This window comes from Rhagoletis pomonella, unplaced genomic scaffold, assembly GCF_013731165.1.
Source record: "Rhagoletis pomonella isolate Grant_MI unplaced genomic scaffold, Rhpom_1.0 Rhpom_scaffold_00002, whole genome shotgun sequence".
Lineage (NCBI taxonomy): Eukaryota > Metazoa > Arthropoda > Insecta > Diptera > Tephritidae > Rhagoletis > Rhagoletis pomonella.
In genome coordinates, this window is record NW_023458556.1 from 91,004,285 (window position 1) to 91,023,511 (window position 19,227).

The 19,227-nt window shown below is 39.3% G+C and overlaps 1 protein-coding gene across 1 annotated transcript in view; it reads right to left on the reverse strand.

Annotated features, from left to right (window-relative positions):
* Window positions 1–3,020: 3,020 nt before the first annotated feature.
* The window catches only part of LOC118734168 (protein TIS11-like), a 95,960-nt gene continuing 79,753 nt past the window's right edge, over window positions 3,021–19,227 (reverse strand). The window contains exon 2 of the mRNA XM_036463885.1: window positions 3,021–4,294. Coding sequence (XP_036319778.1) covers window positions 3,490–4,294 — 805 coding nt within the window. The 3' untranslated portion in view covers window positions 3,021–3,489. The remainder of the gene's footprint in view (window positions 4,295–19,227) is intronic.

Consider the following 19,227-nt stretch of genomic DNA (forward strand, 5'->3'; position numbering starts at 1 on the left):
GAAGTCCGCCCAAATTTCCCGGAGGAAGCAGCTGTACTAACAAATTAGCGTGACCACCGACGCCAGGTCGATCCCGGGGATCCTCGCCTGAAGGTCCTTAATTTGGAGATTCGGCAACTGGTTAATCAGCACAAGCGGAAAAACTGGGAAGAGCACTTGAAATCCTGTAACTTCGCCTCTGGTGAGTAAGCTCTGGTCAACCGTGAGGTCCTTGTCCAACCAGCCGAAACGCGACGACAGGGAGGGAATTTCATTCGATGGTCGCACCTCGCTGCATCCTTCGGTAGATAAGGTCAAACGTCGAGTGACCAGGAGGCTTCACAAACTGCCAAAAACCACATGTTTTCACCGGCGGCGAAGTGAAGGGGGCCATCGGGAAGGCGAAAGCCATTCGACCCGACGGAATCTGTATGCTGATGCTGAAACATTTGGGGCCCGCGGGAGTAGCATACCTAACGGAGGTTCTTAACCTGTGAATGGTCACTCTCATCATTCCTGATGTGTGAAAATCAGGGAGAGTGGTCCCACTGCTGAAACCGGGAATCCCACAAACAAAGGAGACTCGTATCGACCGATAACGCTCCTTTCCCCGTCGCGAATACACTAGAGGCCCTGCTGCTCCCTTACTTCACCTACCACCTGACCCCAGCGAAGCATCAGCATGGTTTCCGTAAAGTGCACAGCTCAACAACAGCACTTAACGTCATAAACACCCAAATAACTCGTGGCCTAAACCGCAACCGCCCCTGTGAGAGAACAGTCCTAGCGTTGGACTTGTCAAAGGCGTTTGACACCGTCTGACATTTCACGCTAATGGGAAACATTGAGGCCTCCTCTCTCCCACAGGGACTTAAACGGTGGTCGGCGAATTATATTAGTGGTCGACCGTCGCCAGTAATTTTCCGAGATCAAACCTCGAAACCTAGAAGAATAAAACAGGGGGTTCCACAAGGCGGTGTCCTGTCCTTTCCCCTTACTGATCAACTTCTACATATCGAAACTCCCCAGCCCTGATCTCATACGCTGACGACTGCTCGATATTGGCGGTTGGGAATGACATTGATGACCTCTGCTCAAGAATTCTCCAGGTTTTCTCGCTTCTTCACTGCAAGGAGCTTAACACTCTCCCCAACGAAATCAACGGCGACTAAATAAACCATCTCGTCATAAAAAAAAAAATTTTTAAATAGTTCTTGAAAAACGCCTATTTTGATGGTGTTACTTTAAATCCCAAATTTACTGGCCTTCACTGTGCAAATCAACTTCAAAAAGCCCAACTGTTAATAGCTAAGTTAGCTTTAGCACAATTATGACCATCTTGTATATAGACATGTTAAGTCCGTTTTTTAAGCTATAAAACGACGTCTCTACGATGAGCGGAACCCGAGATATAACGATTTGAAGAAGTACATGATTAGTCAGAATCACGAAAATATCATATCTCCGAAGAAAAAAATTCCTGGAATACGTGTTAGCTTATTTTATTTATAGAACTCATAAAAAAATTTTAAGCGAATCAAAAGTGTGACACCAAATTTAGTGTCCGATATGAAAAAGAATGCCTCATATATATATCTACAAAGTTTGAAACTTTGATTTACTTGTTTTTTTTTTAGATAGTGAGCGATATTTTCATAAAAAAAATTATGTACATTTCTTAAACAAAAAAAGTAGCCAAAACTTGCAAAAATGTATCTTCCCTATTTACATTCTCGCCACCGTATATATTTTATGTATACATTTTTTGCGATCATTTTTCAAGTTTTTTTTTCTGTTTTGTTTTAAATAAAACTATATTGAAAGATGATGTGTCTTTTTATTCTAAAATCAAAATTGTATGTTAGGATTCGATGCTTTAGAAATGTCCCGCTTTTTGGCTTCAGAAATCTGGTCACGTACTAATGCACTAACGCCACTGGAAACATCTAATTTTAAATTCTGTCCAGTCTATTCAAACTTCTTCAACGACCAAGGAAGGTTTTTATTATTAGTATGAGGTCCACCTTCAACGAAAAAATTTGCCATAAATCAATGGCCTCTTCAGACTTGAACAGCAAAAAAAGAAACGTCGAGACACGTTAACTTACTTTTGGATCGTAGATTACGGATCTGTATACCGTTTTTCTAGATCAGGTTATTTTCCGAAAATATTTCAATTTTATGTTTGCATTGTGAATGAAATAACTAAAACTTTAACAGGGAAACATTTAAAAATGCAGATTTTTTTTTTCATTTTTTCATTTGCGATAAAGGCTGTTCTTTTACACACAAATCCAGCCACTGACGAAGAAAAACGATGGATAAATAAAGTTGTGCATGGTGAAATATGAGCAGGAAAGAATGTTACCAACACCCATGCGCGTACGTGGCGTATTATCTAACCATAGGCAAACTTATTAAGCTCCGTTATTCCTAGTTATTAATTAAATTTAGACTTTTTTATAATACTAGTTAGTTGGGAAAAAATTGCCAAAGTACTGACACCATACTTGGCTTCGTATGCGGTGGGGGGTTAAAAACATTAAACTAATATACTTACCGAAAAAACCCGTATTATAACGCATTTTGCAGACAATAAAAGTTTCGCCGTTTATTATATATAATTTTAAGATCTTCCAATAAGATAAACATTTAGAAAGATTTTATTAAGAAAAAGTAATTTTTTTATTCAAAATTTGTATAAGCACATGTAAAAATAAATGGAAGCATTTTTTAACGAAAGTAAAAAAGGAAGACGACTAATTCATGAATCATCTCTTAACCAATTAAATAAAAAATATATAAATACTAAAATATCTACATATTAAATATATATTTATATTATATATTTAATTAACTGTAAGGCACTTTGAGAATTTTCATCAGTGTTGACCATCTTCGAGTTTTTTGTAACGTTTTGGAATAAATATGTTTTACTTCATTAACACATTATTTGTATTATTGTGTAAAAGGTAAAAGTAGGCATTAATTTACTTTATACAGGTAGTTACGTTAGTAAAGTTTCCGGGTAAATTTTTTTCAAATTTTAATACTACAAAATATTAATTTCTGAACTCACATTGACTTCATTATTTCAATTATAATTTTCATAACTGCACCTAATTTTAATAACATACATCTCCATTGTGTATAAAATATAAATAATTGTATATGAAATTGTTTTAGCGGCATATAGAATAAGTCTGTATACAAAAATGAAATGATATACATACATATGTATATAAAATAAATATTATATATAGATAATTTGATAAATGCAAAAGCATATTTTGCCAATCCTTCGCTCTCCAACTCTTTCCTATGAACTAACTCCCTTTTAAATATACATATACCCATTTTCTGGATAAAGAGATATTTAATATAAAATATATAAATTATCGTAAAAATATATATATTTTTTATAATAATTTAGGATGTATATATAATTTAAAATGTAAAATAACAAAAAACTAGAATTTTAAATAATATGCAAAGTGAGATTTCGTCAAATTATAAAGCTATGTTAGGAAACTTTTCAACAGCTGAGCTCAATTTGTTAAAAACTGGCAGCCGTGCTTCTTCACCACTATTAAGTGATGAAACAGAATTAACTTTGGCTGGAACTTTATTAATATTTCTGATTATAGCCATCGGAGAGCTTGAACTCTTTTGAAGTACCTGCTTACCCTGAATACTAACAGGTTTTACGTACAACGATGTCGGGTTTTGTATAGAATTCAATATGACATTAGGTGGTGGTGTATTCACTGGTGAAATGGGGGCATTTGGGCTTTCAGGTGGAGTGCTAATGTAAGGAAATGTGCTTTGAAAAACAGAATTCACCGGACTCACTTGATCACCAAATGTAAAATTAGTCATAGAGCTGGTAGGACTTAAGGATAGTGAACCTGTTGGTGATTCGCGATCTGAGCCGGTTGACATGCTCAGAGGAGGGCTCAAAGGAATCGAATGATTGGGATTAGCTGCTTTGTTTCCATGTTTAGACTGCAATGGATAGTTTGCGATGCAGTTATGAAAACTGGAATGATTTTGCAGTTTTGGTTGTTGTTGTTGTTGTTGTTGCTGCTGCTGCATTTGTTGTAGAGCTCTAGCTTCATCAGCGTTGTGAACAAAATGACATCTTGGACCATAAGGACAAAATCCAACGCTGTGGAATGTGCGGCAATATTCAGTTTTGTACTTTGGGTGTCTTTGTAGGTTTCGTAACTCATGATATCCATGGGCAAACTGGCACTTTTCTCCATACTTGCACTCACCAGCTTCTTCAAATGGACGACAAAGTTCAGTTTTGTACCTTAAAGTAAAAAAGACAAAGCGTTAATTCAGACAAACAACTAAACTGGACACGATGCTTAGCCCATAAAGTTTAAGGTTTCTAAATAAAAAATTAAAGCTTGAAAGATAAATTAATACCCTTGTCAATTTGTTACGGTGCATAACTTACATTGTCTGAAGTGTTTTTGCACAAAATTTTTGCTGTGGTTGTCGAATAATACAGGTAGGGGATTTACACCTGTTTGGTTATCGGGTTATCTGGCTAAAAATTATTCTTCTGTAGGTACCGTATTTTGCTTTTCTAAACTGAATTCAAAATAACACCACATAACCAGATAACCATGCAGTCTACAATTTTTGGGTATATGTAATTGATAAATTTTGTTGAATTTTAATTTTTGTACAAAGTTCGGTTATGTAATATGCTAGACTTTTATAGAAAAAATATAAACAATAAATAAACAAAAGAAGAAATAAAATAAAAAACTTTTTAACCCGGCGGGAGTGTGGTAACAAAATGTTACAAAGAGTATGTGGCAGGGTATGGCATATCTGCATACAACATATACTCCAAAATGTATTTGACATAAAGAATGTACACGAAAAAAACTGGTCGCACATAACCAAGCATAGCTCGGTTAATCATAACATTAAAATAAAAATCGGTAGACACTTAAAAAGCTGGAAGCATTTTCCACCTTACTGCATCATTTCTTTTTAGTAACAAAAATCAGTGTAGAAACGAGGACCAAGAAAGAAATCGATCGCGAGTTAATATTGCGCAAAAAGCTGGAAAATCCCAGCATGTTCCATAACGACATCGCAAAAAAGCTAAAATTTCCAAAGTCTACCGTTACTTATGTGCTTAAAAAATAAAATGAATGTTTATCTTTAAAAAGGAACCCTGGTAGTGGCAGAAAAAAAGGATTTGCTTGCGAAATTAAGGCAAAGGAAGTGTTATCTGCTTTTAAGAAAAATCCTGGACTTTCGGTAAGAGATGTCGGCAAAAAATTAAACATGTCGTCTTCGTATATACAAAAAGTATGCAAAACAGCAGGACTACGTTCTTACAAAGTGAATGCAGCACCTAATCGCAACGGTAAGCAAAAAAATGGCTTTAGGATGGTAACATAGAAACAAAGTGTATTTTGTAGCAAAAGAGGTGAATCCACCTAATTGTCCAGAGCATCGGCCGATCGAAACCTACTGGGCCGTTATGAAATCCAAACTTCTTAAGACCCACAAAGCTGTAAAAAACGCACAACAATTCAAAAATAAATGGCAGGTGGTTTCCAAGGAAATCACTGAAACTTCTGTGCAAGGGCTAATGAAGGACATAAAGTCAAAATTGCGATCGTTTGCTTATTACAAAGAAAATTAACTCTTTTTTAACGAATTTCAATAAAACTAAGTTTAGATGTAAATATATGTAAATATCGTTGAATTCCATTAATATATTTATGTTTTAGAACGTTTTAACTGTGACCAGTTTTTTTCGTGTACATTCTTTAGAATGTGCAGTGAATTAAAGGTGCTTTACTGTAACAGGCAATGTTGTAGTTCAGTTTTATTTAAATATATGCAGTTTAACACTTTTATTATTACAAATAATTGAAGAAAAACGAAATTATAAACTTTTCAAACAAAAATTTTGGTACTTTTAAAAAATCCACAAAAGATTAACAGGAAACAGTATTTACAAAAAATACCACATACTCCATACATATGGCTTTTCCACATATTGGGATATGAATGTGGACGTTCATTTATTTAGAATGAGATTCTTTGAAGAATAAATGTTGGAATATTACATACGCAGAGGCTCAAACGGTGGTCGGCAAATTATCTGAGTGGTCGACACTCGTCGGTAATGTTAAGAGACAAATCGAGTAAACTCAGAAAAATAAAACAGGGGGTTCCACAGGGTGGTGTCCTTTCCCCGCTACTGTTTAACTTTTACATTTCAAAGCAAGCTTGTAACTCGAGCACAAGCCACCGCCCCACTGCGATCACGCCACAATTCTGTTGTTGTTGTTGTTGTAGCGGCTACAACAACCCCGCCCAGATCGGTTGATATCTCAGTCGTTGTCGTCAGGTTCCACTAACGGCAGCCCTAGGAAGCGTGCAGCCTCCACTGGGTCGGTCCACAGGGACAAAGCCGTTAGGGTTGTCGGGTTTTCCGGGCATGCGAAGAGATGTTTCGAGTCATGAGGGGTCTCTCCGCATGCCGGACACTCATTAGGCACATTCGCATTCAGTATACTCAGGTATGAGTTTAACGTGCTGCAGTAGCCAGAGCGAAGTTGGGCTATTATGGTTCTTGTCTCCCGAGGCAGATGAAGCTCCGTCTCGTCTATGTCCGGTGGTGGTGTGCCTAGAACGGCATTCACAGGTCTAGAGTTTACATAACTCGAGACTGACTCCCTGTGAATGCCGTTCCGGGCCAGTCGGTATGCTGACGGGCCCAGAGGCTGCTTGATGAACCTCTGGGCTTCGTCCGTCAGTTCGTATAGATGCCTCCTGACGTGCCTAGGCGAGGGCTCCTCTGCAGGCAGCTGTCTGTTCGGGTGGCCACTTCTGTGGCTCCCGATCAGAAACTGCTTGCAGAGCATTATGTTGTGCTCCTTGATTGGGAGCATTTGTGCCTCGTTGTTAAGGTGATGTTCCTGCGACATCAGGAGGCATCCAGTCGCTGTCCTGAGTGCGGTGTGCTGTACTGTCTGTAGCTTCATCCACTGCGTCCTACTAGGCCCCAGCGACCACACTGGTGCTCCGTAGTTTAAAACCGGCCGGCATATTGCCTTGTATGTTGCCAGCAACGTTTCTTTGTTTATGTGTCTTTGCCCCAGGTACTGCCGGCTAGCGACTTTGAGGACCTTGTTGCGGCTCTGTACTTTATTGACAATAGCGGTTGCGTGCGCAGAGAAGGAGAGCAGGCTGTCGAATGTTACTCCGAGTATTTTGGGGTTATTCACCGTCGGAATTGCTGTATCATCGACGTGAATTCCCAGCGGTAGCCTGACCTCCTTCGTCCAGGTTGTGAACAAGGTCGCAGAGGATTTGGTAGGGGAGAGGGCTAGACATTTTGCAGTGAAGAAGCGAGAAAGATCGGAGAGATACCCGTTTACTTTCGAACGCAGGTCATCAATTCCATTCCCAGTCGCCATGATCGAGCAGTCGTCGGCGTAAGAGACAATCGAGACTCCCTCTGGTGGTTGAGGGAGCTTTGAAATGTAAAAGTTAAACAGCAGCCGGGAAATGACACCACCCTGTGGAACCCCCTGTTTTATTTTTCTGAGTTTACTCGATTTGTCTCTAAACATTACAGACGAGTGTCGACCACTCAGATAATTTGCCGACCACCGTTTGAGCCTCTGTGGGAGAGAGTAAGCCTCTATATTTTCTAGTAGCGTGGAATGGCCTTTGACAAGTCCAACGCTACTAGAATCGTTTTCTCACAGTGACGGTTACGGTAAAGGCTACGAGTTATCAGAGTATTTATGGCGTTAAGTGCTGTTGCTGTACTGTGCACTTTACGGAAACCATGCTGATGCTTCGCTGGGGTCAGGTGGTTCGTGAAATACGTGAGCAGCAAGGCCTCGAGTGTCTTCGCTACCGGGGAAAGGAGTGTTATCGGCCGATACGAATCTCCTTTGGCAGGTTTCCCCGGTTTGAGCAGTGGGACCACTCTCCCCACCTTCCAGATGTCTGGGATGATGAGAGTGGCCATAGACAGATTGAGGACCTCCGTTAGGTACGCTACTCCCGCAGGACCCAAATTTTTCAGCATCAGCATGCATATTCCGTCGGGACCCATGGCTTTGGAGGCTTTCGCCTTCCCGATGGCCACCTGAACTTCACCGCAAGTGAAAGCAAGGGGGGCACAAGTTGTTGGCAGTTTGTGCAGCCTTCTGGTCCCTCGACGCTTGGCTTTGTCCACCGGAGGATGCAGTATGAACTGCCGGCTAAAATAGCTCGCGCATCGCTCCGGGTCCGACGAAGCATGGTCGCCGAAAGAAATTTCGACTCTGTCGTCGTGCTTCGTCGGATTGGACAGTGACCTCACGGTTGACCAAAGCTTACTCACACCAGAGGTGAAGTTACAGGTCTTCAGATGCTCTTCCCACTTCTTCCGCTTATGTACGTTCACTAGTTGCCGAATCTGCGCGTTGATATCCCTGATACGGGGATCTCCGGGATCGGCCTGACGAAGGCTATTACGCAGCCGCTTCAGCAAGAAAATTTGGACGTGGGTCCGTAATACATCCTGCAGGTACGAAGCGAGCTGCAGCAGCGGTGACAGTACTGCGGAACTTACGTTCACTAAGGTGGACGTCGGTTGGTGTGGGGAGAGCAGCGAAGGTGTTTTCCGTAAATTCCGCGAAGCCTTTCCAATCAGCTTTAGAAAAGTAGATATAGGTTCGGTGTTCCGCGGAAGCAAAGTCGGTTGGTTTATCGATCGAGATGATCTTATGCCAAAGTCAGCATAGGTCGCCATGATATGCTGTTTATCAGACCAGCGCTGACTATTATGTCTGGCGAGCTGCAGCAGCTGCCCATAATCCTGGTGGGTGCGTCGTCGTTCATTGTGCAGAATGTCGAATCGTCTATCTGCTCAGCCAAGTCAGTTCCCCTACGATCGTTTGACAGGCTTGAGTGCCTAAGATCGTGGTGCGCATTAAAGTCACTTACTACCATACGGTTTTCACCTCTGAATAGCGCACCTATGTCAGGGTGATATCCTGCCGGGCAGCAGGTGACAGGGGGTATATACACATTAAATATTTCGAGCTCAACATCGCCTTACCGGATAGCAATGCCCTGACATTCTAGGGTGGTATCCCTGCGGTCGATGTCTGATTCGATAGGACGATACTGCACGGTGTGGTGCGTGATGAACGCTAGGCCACCACCATTATCTCGCTCGCGATCTCGACGGTGCACATTGTACCCGGCACAATTCAACAATGTTGAATTGCTGTGCAACTTCGTCTCTTGGACCGCAGCTATCAATATACCATGCCTTCCCATGAAGACGGTTATCTCCTCGATCTTGCTCTGTAGCCCGTTACAGTTAAATTGAAGGAGCTTCATGTGGTTCGGGAGACGTGTGGTGATGCGGGGTGTGAGAGATGTGTGTGGCCGTGACGCCATTGGCTGTGTGCGCTGTTGAGGTGGTTGCCGCCCTATGATGGTGGTGGGTGGCGTCGCAGTTGAGATCTGCGACCGAGCAGCGCAACACGGGCCCTCGAAGTTCCTCGTCCAATCTCGCGTGGTACGCAGACCTGAGCATGCCCAAGAGTGGCACCAGCCAAGGCAGGTGTTGCACTTGACTGATGTCACATTACGGAATATCCTGGTCTGACATACCTGCAGATTGTAGGAGGAACCAGGAGTTGTTGGCGGCGGCGTGTGGGTAGTGGTGCGGTTGTGTGTGTTCTGTGGTCTGTCGTAGTTGTGATATGGTCTATTGTGTTGTTATGTTGTTGTGCTGTGGTGATTTAGTGAGGCTGCTCAGGTGGACTGGGGTTAGCCGTGGAGGCTGCTCTGTTTGAGCAGCAGGGGGCCACATACAACGTGGTCCACTGACGATGTGTCCGTAATCTTGAGCAGACTCTAAGGTGACTCCACCCCTCGCAAGCATTACACTTGACTGAAGTGGAGTTGTGGTGTAGTCGTCTCTGGCATACACAGCAGGTGTAGGTTTCTGGCCCTGGGTTTGACTCGATGCCAGCCCTGACCAGAAGAATACGTAGCGAATGTAGCCGTATGGACGAACCACTTCTGAGATACTTCGCCAACCTAAACGGGGTTAGATCGCCGAAACAACAGCCCTTGGTCGGGTAAAACTCGAGTCATTCCGGTACGTAGAACCGCCTGTCATGGGAATGACGCCACAATTCTCCACCGCATTGCTGTGATTCCAGCTACACAAAACAACTAAACGTTTGAATAACTAGAGAAAAAAATACACTCATAACAGGATGGGTATGTCACACCCGGCCACATTCTCGCCGGGTTAATATACGTTTTTATAAATGGACTAAAAATTGGAAAATAACATATCTCAGTCCCATAGAATTTGTTTTGATAACTTTTGATTTTGAAATTTTAGCAAGTCATTATAAACAATTTATGAGATTGAAATCGAAAAACGGGGAGCGCATGCAATACAAAGCATTAGGGTCTAAACATAATGGAGCGGCGAGCAAAGCGAAGAGCTAACATCAAGCAAAGCTTCAATTACAAACGTGTATATACGCTTTGCTCGTCACTATGCGCTCTGCATTGAAACATAGGCGTTTGAAATAGACGCATTGGTCGATGCTCTTTGCTCGCCGCTCTACTATGTTTTTAGCCATAGATTAATTGGCAATAGTCAAATATAGACCTTAAATTTCTACAGGGAAAATACAAATTTGAGATTGATTTTAAGCGGTCGTTATTCATATACCCCATACATACCAGTATTGATAATTGCATTTTCCAATTTCGTATGAAAATGTAATTCAAACTGCACTTTTTATCACTAAATTTTACCAAATTTTGGTAACTATTATTTTTCTAATATTTACTTATTGTGTACAACTTGTATTTAATTATTGTTCCTAATAAAGTAAAAATAGTTGCTTAGTAGTTTATAGTAGTTTAGAAACAATATTACCTTTATTTTACTTACATAAAACTTTGCACACTTTTACATCAGACATTATGATTTTAAATGCATGTATGTAAGTACATATATAAACATAAAGATTTACAATAAATAGATATTTTTAAATTTACAAAGTTGCCAGTAAGTTCCAAAAAATTACTAATTCAGTAAATAATTACTCGCAGTTTCAACTGTGTCTGAACTTTTTAGCAATGTTATGTTATTTATTTATTTGGTCTACAGAAAAATGTTTTCTTACAGACAAATGAGAATAGAACATTTAGACATTTAAGTATTTGCGATATATTACAGAATAGACTAATTATACATTTTAATTTATAATAATAATAATAATAATAATAATAATAATAATAATAATAATAATAACATAAAATAGCAGGTTTGGTAGCTGGCGAGGCCTAGTCTTCAGTTTACTTTTGTGTGCGGCGGGCGGAAAGACCTAGTTTCCGCTCCGCGCGGCGGATAGGCTGTTGATCAAGGTCGGTAAGGCCGGGTTTCTGATCCATGTTCCCGAAGACATTACTTCGTATGTGTGGCAGGCGGAAAGCTCTGGTTTCCGCTCCGCACTGTGGACAAGCTGTTCAGCATGGTCGGAAAGAACGAGTTTCCGATCTATGTTCCCGAAGTCATTACTTTGAGTGTGTGGCAGGCGGAAAGCTCTAGTTTCCCCTCCGCGCTGAGTTTCCGATCCATGCTCGTATTGTCTTACGCGGTCGCGAAAGTATACGAAGCCGATTACAATTGTACTAAGCAGTCATAGATATTGTGTATTTTTTGGGTTCCAGGTTAAAGATATTAATTTATTTAGTTACAAAAAAGCGATTCACGTTTACGTTTACCTCATAAACTGAACAGAAATACAGTTCACCAGCTGAACGATAAGGTGCAATGTAAGGGTTTACATGTTATTTATTCAAAATCTCAATTAAGGTTTTCTTAATGGTAAAATGTGAGTCGGAGGTGTCAAAATAGTCGTAATGCTTATTAAAGTCCTGGCATAGGCAACGAAAAGCATCATGCATTTCGAAATTTGTTCTACAAATAGTTAGCTTAATGGGCTTGTAATGTCTTGAAGGCCTAGAAGGAATACAAAACGTGATCTGGTTCATTAGAAAGGGACTATTGACCATTCCGTTCAAGATCTTAATCATGAACAAAACCCCGAGCATCTCTCTACGGCTGTGCAGCGTTGGCAAATTTATGAGCTTCAAGCGGATTTTGTACGGTGGGAGATTTAATGTCGAATCCCAAGGCAAATTATTTAATGCGAATAATAAGAATTGTTTCTGTACCGACTCGAGTCTGTCAGAGTGCGTTTGATATCTAGGGTTCCATACAACGAACCCTTTTTCTAAGATCGGCCTGACTAGGGAGGTGAAAAGAGCTTTAGTGACATAAGGATCTCTGAATTCTTTAGCCCAACGTTTGATGAAAGCCAAGACGCCCTTGGCTCTATTAACACAAGAGTTTACATGGGACTTGAATTCAAGCTTAGAGTCCATGGTTACGCCTAGATCGATGAAATTAGTTACCTGATCAACACTATGTTCACAAATGCGGTAGCTATATGATTGAAAGGGTTTTCTAGAGAAACACATAAATTTACACTTTTTCAAGTTAAGTGACATAGAATTTATTTCGCACCATTTAAACACATTACTAAGGTCCACCTGTAATTGTTCCCTGTCCCTTGGAGCACCAATGAAGCTAAATAACTTAACGTCGTCTGCGTACATTAAGCAATTCGAATACTTCAAAATATTTGGAAGATCGTTGATGAATAAAATAAACAGAAGGGGACCAAGGTGGCTACCTTGAGGTACACCTGACGTCACATGAATTACACGAGATGAACATTTTTTAGAGATAACCCTCTGTTTCCTGCCAATGAAATAAGAAGAAAGCCAGCGCAGCAGGATTGGAGTTTTATCAAGTTTGTATATTAGAGTTGAATGAGATACTTTATCAAAAGCCTTGCTGAAATCAGTGAAAATGACGTCAGTTTGATAATTACTTTTGAAACCATTGTTCACATTTGTAGTGAATTCAAGAAGGTTTGATACAGTTGATTTACCTTTACAAAAGCCGTGTTGTGATACATCGATAACGGGTGTTATGGAATAAGATAGTTCTTCCGTAACGATTTCTTCAAATAATTTAGGAATGGCACACAGCTTAGCGATTCCCCTATAACTCGCAATATTCGACCTGCTTCCTTTTTTATAAATCGGCAAGATATACGACTGCTTCCACAAAGAGGGGAAAACTCCTTGCTTTAGAGAAGCATTGAAGATGTTTGTTAATGGCTTATATAGATAATCAGCACAACTTATTATGACACAGGAGGGAATACCATCCGGGCCGCTTAGAAAAGAATATTTTAAACTATTCAAATTAAGGAGAACATTGCCAGCGGAGATTGAAGGAATACGGATGTGGTCAAACTGTGGGAGTGGAAAAGGATAGCTAGAAGTTTTTTCATCTGGCTCGACAGAATAGTTCGATTCAAAATAATTTGCAAACATATCAGCAATCATATCATCACTAGAAATAACATCATCTAATTTCAGTGTTGAGGGAAACCCATTTATTTTACGTTTTGAGTTAACAAAATGATAAAATGACTTGGGATTAGAAACGATGTTAATGCGAGTTTTATTAATGAAATTCCTGTAACATTTTCTGTTTAAGGCATTGTATTTGTGACGAAGGATGGAGTACGCGGCGTAGTGAGAAGACAGGCCTGAGTTTTTATAAAGTTTAAATGATTTAGTTTTCTGATTTTTTAAATGCTTTAGCTTTGAGTTAAACCACAACGAGTTACGAGGAATTAGTTTACTGAATATATTATTCAAGATTTTACTAAAGTGTAAGGCACTGTTCTCAACATCCCCATCGTACTCAGGCCAGATTATTTCAGATATAGCTATTTTAAGCTTGACGTAGTTAGCGTATGTGAAAGAATATCGCCGACCTTTCGGCTTTCTAGTTTCAGGACAATAACATGAATCGTAGGATGGTGCCAAGGACAACTCAAGTCATGGGTGATAAGGGTCTATAGGCATAACTAAAGGATCGCCGCGTATTATAGTGCATTTAGCAGTATCATCAATAAACGTTAAATCAAGACATTTACCTAAGTTGTTGATAACTGAATTAATCTGATATAGACCAAGATCGGAAAGTTCGTTAAAAAATTGGTTAAGTACATCCCGAGAAGAATTTGGCACCAGAATTCCATCCACCGAATCCCAGGAAACACACGCTAGATTGAAATCACCCAACACAACAATCGAATAGGAGCATTGTCCACTCGAATTAAAATAATCTCTAGTTCTTATTAAAGAGGAAATTGTTTCTACTTGAAGTCTATTTCGACATTTTGTTTTTATAAATTTTTGTATGGAGAAGATCCTTTCAACATTTGGTGAAGAATGTGCAAGAACAACAATCCATGAGCGATGTTGTATGTGTTTTAAAACAGTGGCTCTTTTAAAACATTTTTTAAATCAAGCTGTTCAGCCCTAAGTTCTGTGTTGCTGTCTTCTATCTAGCGAGTCCACACTTCTGAAACAATAAGGGCTCTTTTCTCGACTACCTGCTAAAAATTGATGGCAGGTCTGCTTTATCGACTTTTTATTGATCGCCTGTTATAAGTATGTGAGTGACAAATTTAACAGACCATCAAAGCACCGGTTATCTTTAACAGGCAGTTTAGAAAACGACCCTGTGTTAGTGGAACAATGATTTGCATATTGCTTGATAATACAGAAGAAGGGTTCAGTTTTGAAGCCCGAATTAGAACTTCGTCATTAAAATCAATTTTTTTATTCATAGTACAGCAAAGGTTTACACAAAATTGTTTTGTTTTTTCTAAAATTTTGAATGTCCTTCTATTTTAGTTTTTCTTTATTTTGCCAAATGAACAATTTTGCTTCTGCTCAACAATACACGTCTCGTATATGAATTTTATGCGATTCTAAATCTATCACCTCAGAAATTAATCAAGACAGTGCTGTATAACTTAATGAATCAAGTGCTGCCTAATTTTGTCTACAGATGAAATTGTACTACAATTGCTGGGTAGTAGGAAAGTAGAAAGCACTTGAAATCGTATCAAGTACAAAAGTACAATTGTATCGAAATTATCAACACTGATACATACATATATTACTCTTCATCTCAATTCAGTTCTATTACATGCGCCCTACGCTTTTCATTTTCAATCTCATAAATTGTTTATAATGACTTATGCTAAAATTTCAAAATCAAAAGTTATCAAAACAAATTCTATGGGACGGAGATATGTTATTTTATAATTTTTAGTCCATTTATAAAAGCGTGGTATACATTAGCGCACACAAGGGGTGGATTTTGGGGTTCAAACCCCCCCTAAAGCTAATAACCTCAAATACAAACTGTATCTTAAAGCTAAGAATCCAGCTCTCAAGGAAATTATAAGAAATATTTATTATAATTTCTGTTGCTTGAAAAAGCGCTTTGCTTTTGCTGTCAATTTTCATGAGGAAATGAATATACGAGCATTTTTTCTTGAGAGCTGCAAACTGATTTAAGAAATTTTGGTAGAAAATTTCTTTTCCATTTCTCGTCCGTCGTTTTATATGAATTTTTCGTTTTTCTTGAGAGTTCAGTTAATTTTTTCGGTATTCGAAATATTAAAAAAATTTAGAAATCGTGAAAAATCACCATTTTTATCGAAAGCCAAAAACCAGAAATCGCAAAAAGGAACATAAAAGAGCAAAAATTCATAGAATCAATAAATTTATTTTTACTGAGTCTTTTTTAATATTTTTTATTAGGTACTTTTGAAAGTTGAGCGCATCTTGAGTTTATAGAACTTTTTATTAAAAAAAGTTGTTTTTAAGGAAAGAACACAACCGACTTCAATTCTTATATTCAAATTTAGGGGTACCGTTAATTTCTTCATGATCCAATCATCGGATCTCTAAACCAAATTACGGGCCGAACCTTGAGGTACCATCTTTCTACAAAAAAATTATTATATAAACCGGTTCACGTGGTCCAACGTTACGTATTCCGGCGAATTGATAACCTCCCCTTTTTTTAAAGTCGGTTAAAAGTGTTTGAGTTCTGTTAATCTTATGTAAATAAAGTGCAGTTTATGAATTTTAAAATGCTTATTTATTTATTACATACTGTACATAGAACTTGCATAAATATATTTTAAAGAGCGTATTATCTGAAGAAAATGTTCAGTATTTTCCGGTGATATATCTTCAAAAATATAAACCCCCCCTCTTCCCCTAAAATATATTCCTGGGTGCGCCCCTGGTGGTATATTAAAAAGTTTTTTTTTATTTTATTTATTTTCTACTTTTTAGTCTTGTCTGTATAAAATTTTGCAATAAAAGAGAACAGAAGACTATACAAGCAAAATGTTGTTTGCTCACGTTTAGTATATGTATGCATATGTACATACATACATATAGCAGCAACTAATTTCATTTAAAGAAATGGCGTGTCGTCCATTTCCGCTGTGGCGTATGTAGTGCATATTTTTAGGCGCAATATTTAACTTCTTCTGGCGGGGCGACATCTACCTCTAGAGTTTTTCTAATTGTATGTCTTTGATATGATACCTACGACGAGGTTGATATCTAGAGTAGGTTTTCCTTAAATACCTTTGCTGTATTTATAGTATAAATGGTGGTCTGGACACACAACATTGCAAGTTGATAAAAGCGTTGTAGCCAAAACTGGTCGAAATGTCGCTAACCTTCATCTGCTGATCACAAGCGTATGTATGTATGTATGAATATTATTTTCGTTTGATGGTTCTAGCAAAGAAAAATAGTAAAAGAATTAAATTCAAATTTTGAACTAACTTTAACTTTCGTAACGTCGATTATAGAACTATGGAACCTGGTATTTGCAAAGCGTCTCCGTAAGTGTTGAACAATACAGACCGGAACAGAACACGGATATGGTTTCATTCCCACGACAGCCGGTTCTACATACCGGAATGACTCGGGTTTTGCCCGACCAAGGGCAAGCTCTTGGTTGCCCACACCATCTGCTCCGTGTGCCAGAACAGAGTTTACTGGAACGTGACATAAGTTGGCTGGTCCCACTTCCGCCTATGCTCTGGCCTATGCACCACAGTGCATACGAGTGGACAACAAACAACCGCGCCCCCTGCTGCAAAGCACTGCCGCCGCAGACAACACCGTACCCACTGCAGAACCCACCACCAGGCAGCAACAGCAACTTCGTCGGGCGCAACAGGCCCAAGGTAGACTCCACACGTCCCTCATCCCCCGTATCGCGAGCAGCCTCTCAAGGCATACGAAACTCTTACAACTGAACTTCAACGGTCTCCAGAGCAGTGTTGCCAGAACTTTTTGGGCCGACCGGCTAGATTGGCAAAAAAAAGCGGCTAAAAACGGCTAAAATGTTTTAGTGAAATTTCACATAGACTCTGGCAAAAAACGGCTAAAATGTTTTAGTGAAAATCCACATGCTTTATTTAAATAAATCGCAAGAAACGAAAGACTAGTTAACACCATTAATTTATATCGAGTGTATATTCCTCATCATCAAATGAATCACTATTGTATATATCACCTGAATTCATTAATTTTAAGAGATCGACATCTACAGTAAAATTATGGCAGCATTTTTCTTCACATTTTAAACCGTATCTTATATATAAAATAGCGTTTAACGTTTTAACGCACATTGGATTTCTTTGCTTAGTTTTTATTATATTCATTGAACTAAATATTCGCTCTATTTCTGCATTACTTATAGGGAAAACAAGAAAACTAGGTTGCAAAGGTCAGCAAAAGGGTTTTCTCCTAGGGCATTTCGAAATTGATAAACTTCGGCCCAAAATTTTACAGTTGAGTCTAAATTACTCCAGGTATGTAACGTTAACCGTTGCCATTGCATCTCTATGGGTGTTTTTTTGTCGGCATTATATTAGTGTTTTTGTTGCTGTAGTTGAACAAATACTTTTGGTTTAATTACTCTTAATGCATTTCCAACCGAAAAAAGTCAATTTTTTTTAGTTTGGCAATATTTGTAGGGAGGCGTTGGCGTATTTCCTTTATTAAAGTGATAATAAAATAGCGACCATTTTCTCGAATTATTTTCTCGGCTTCGTGGTCAAAAGCGTTTGTGCTTACTTTTGTTTTTAAATACTCTTCAAAACTGTGATAAAACTGAGGAAATGGAGCAAGGTATGGTTCCAACGGGGAGCATATAGGATCAAATGTGTCCGCGCTAATAACCACTAGGCAGCATAGATGCGAAAGTAAAACATTGAGTTCATTAAAAATCTTCATTTGGTCTGCATTATTGCTTTCGAAAAACTTGTTTACTTTTTGCACCTGAAAATTAGGCAAATAGTAAAATCGGCTAAAAACGGCTAACTTTTTTTTACAAACCGGCTAACAAATCGGCTGCCGGCTAGATCAAATTTTCTCCGGCTAGTTGCTATCAAAACCGGCTAAATCTAGCCGGAAAACGGCTAAAATGGCAACGCTGCTCCAAAGCAAGATTGAAGAGATAGCAGTCGGCATGGCAGATTGATAGCTGCGGTTCAAGAAACGAACTTGCACAACATCCCAACTCTGGCCCTCTGAGAGCCAAGTTATAATAATTTTAAACAAAACTTCGAAACTGCTGTACTAGTTTTTAGTCCGAAATTAGAAAAAAACTTTGCGTAGAATGTCGAATGAAAGTTCGAAGTTTAACTTCACAATCGATATAATTTGGCTCTCAAAGGGCCTAGCACTAAAACACGCATGTTGTGCGAGGGATATAAAATTGTGTGAAGGATGCACAGCTTGTCCTCAATCGCAATATTTTTCCGTGAAAGGCAATTACATTAGCTTTCAAAACCATTTTGTTTCATATCAAAATGTTGCTACTGTAGAAATCGTTACGATAATTTCGCATGGAGTGTTCAAAAAGTACACTGTGCGATGCCCCCATTAGGATTGTGGTCTGATAAATAGCGTATCATGACGACCTTTGCTAACGCTGGCATCAGACCATCTGCCCATAATCATCTCGATCAATAAGCCCACCGACTCTGCACCCGCGGACCACCGATCTATGATGTACACACACGCTGGCGAGCGCCAGTTCCGCAGGGTAGTCACTGTCGCAGCGGCTCGCTTCATACCATAGAGACGCATCGTGGAAGTCCGCCCAAATTTCCCGGATGAAGCAGCTGTACTAACAAATGAGCGTGACCACCTACGCCAGGTCGATCCCGGGGATCCTCG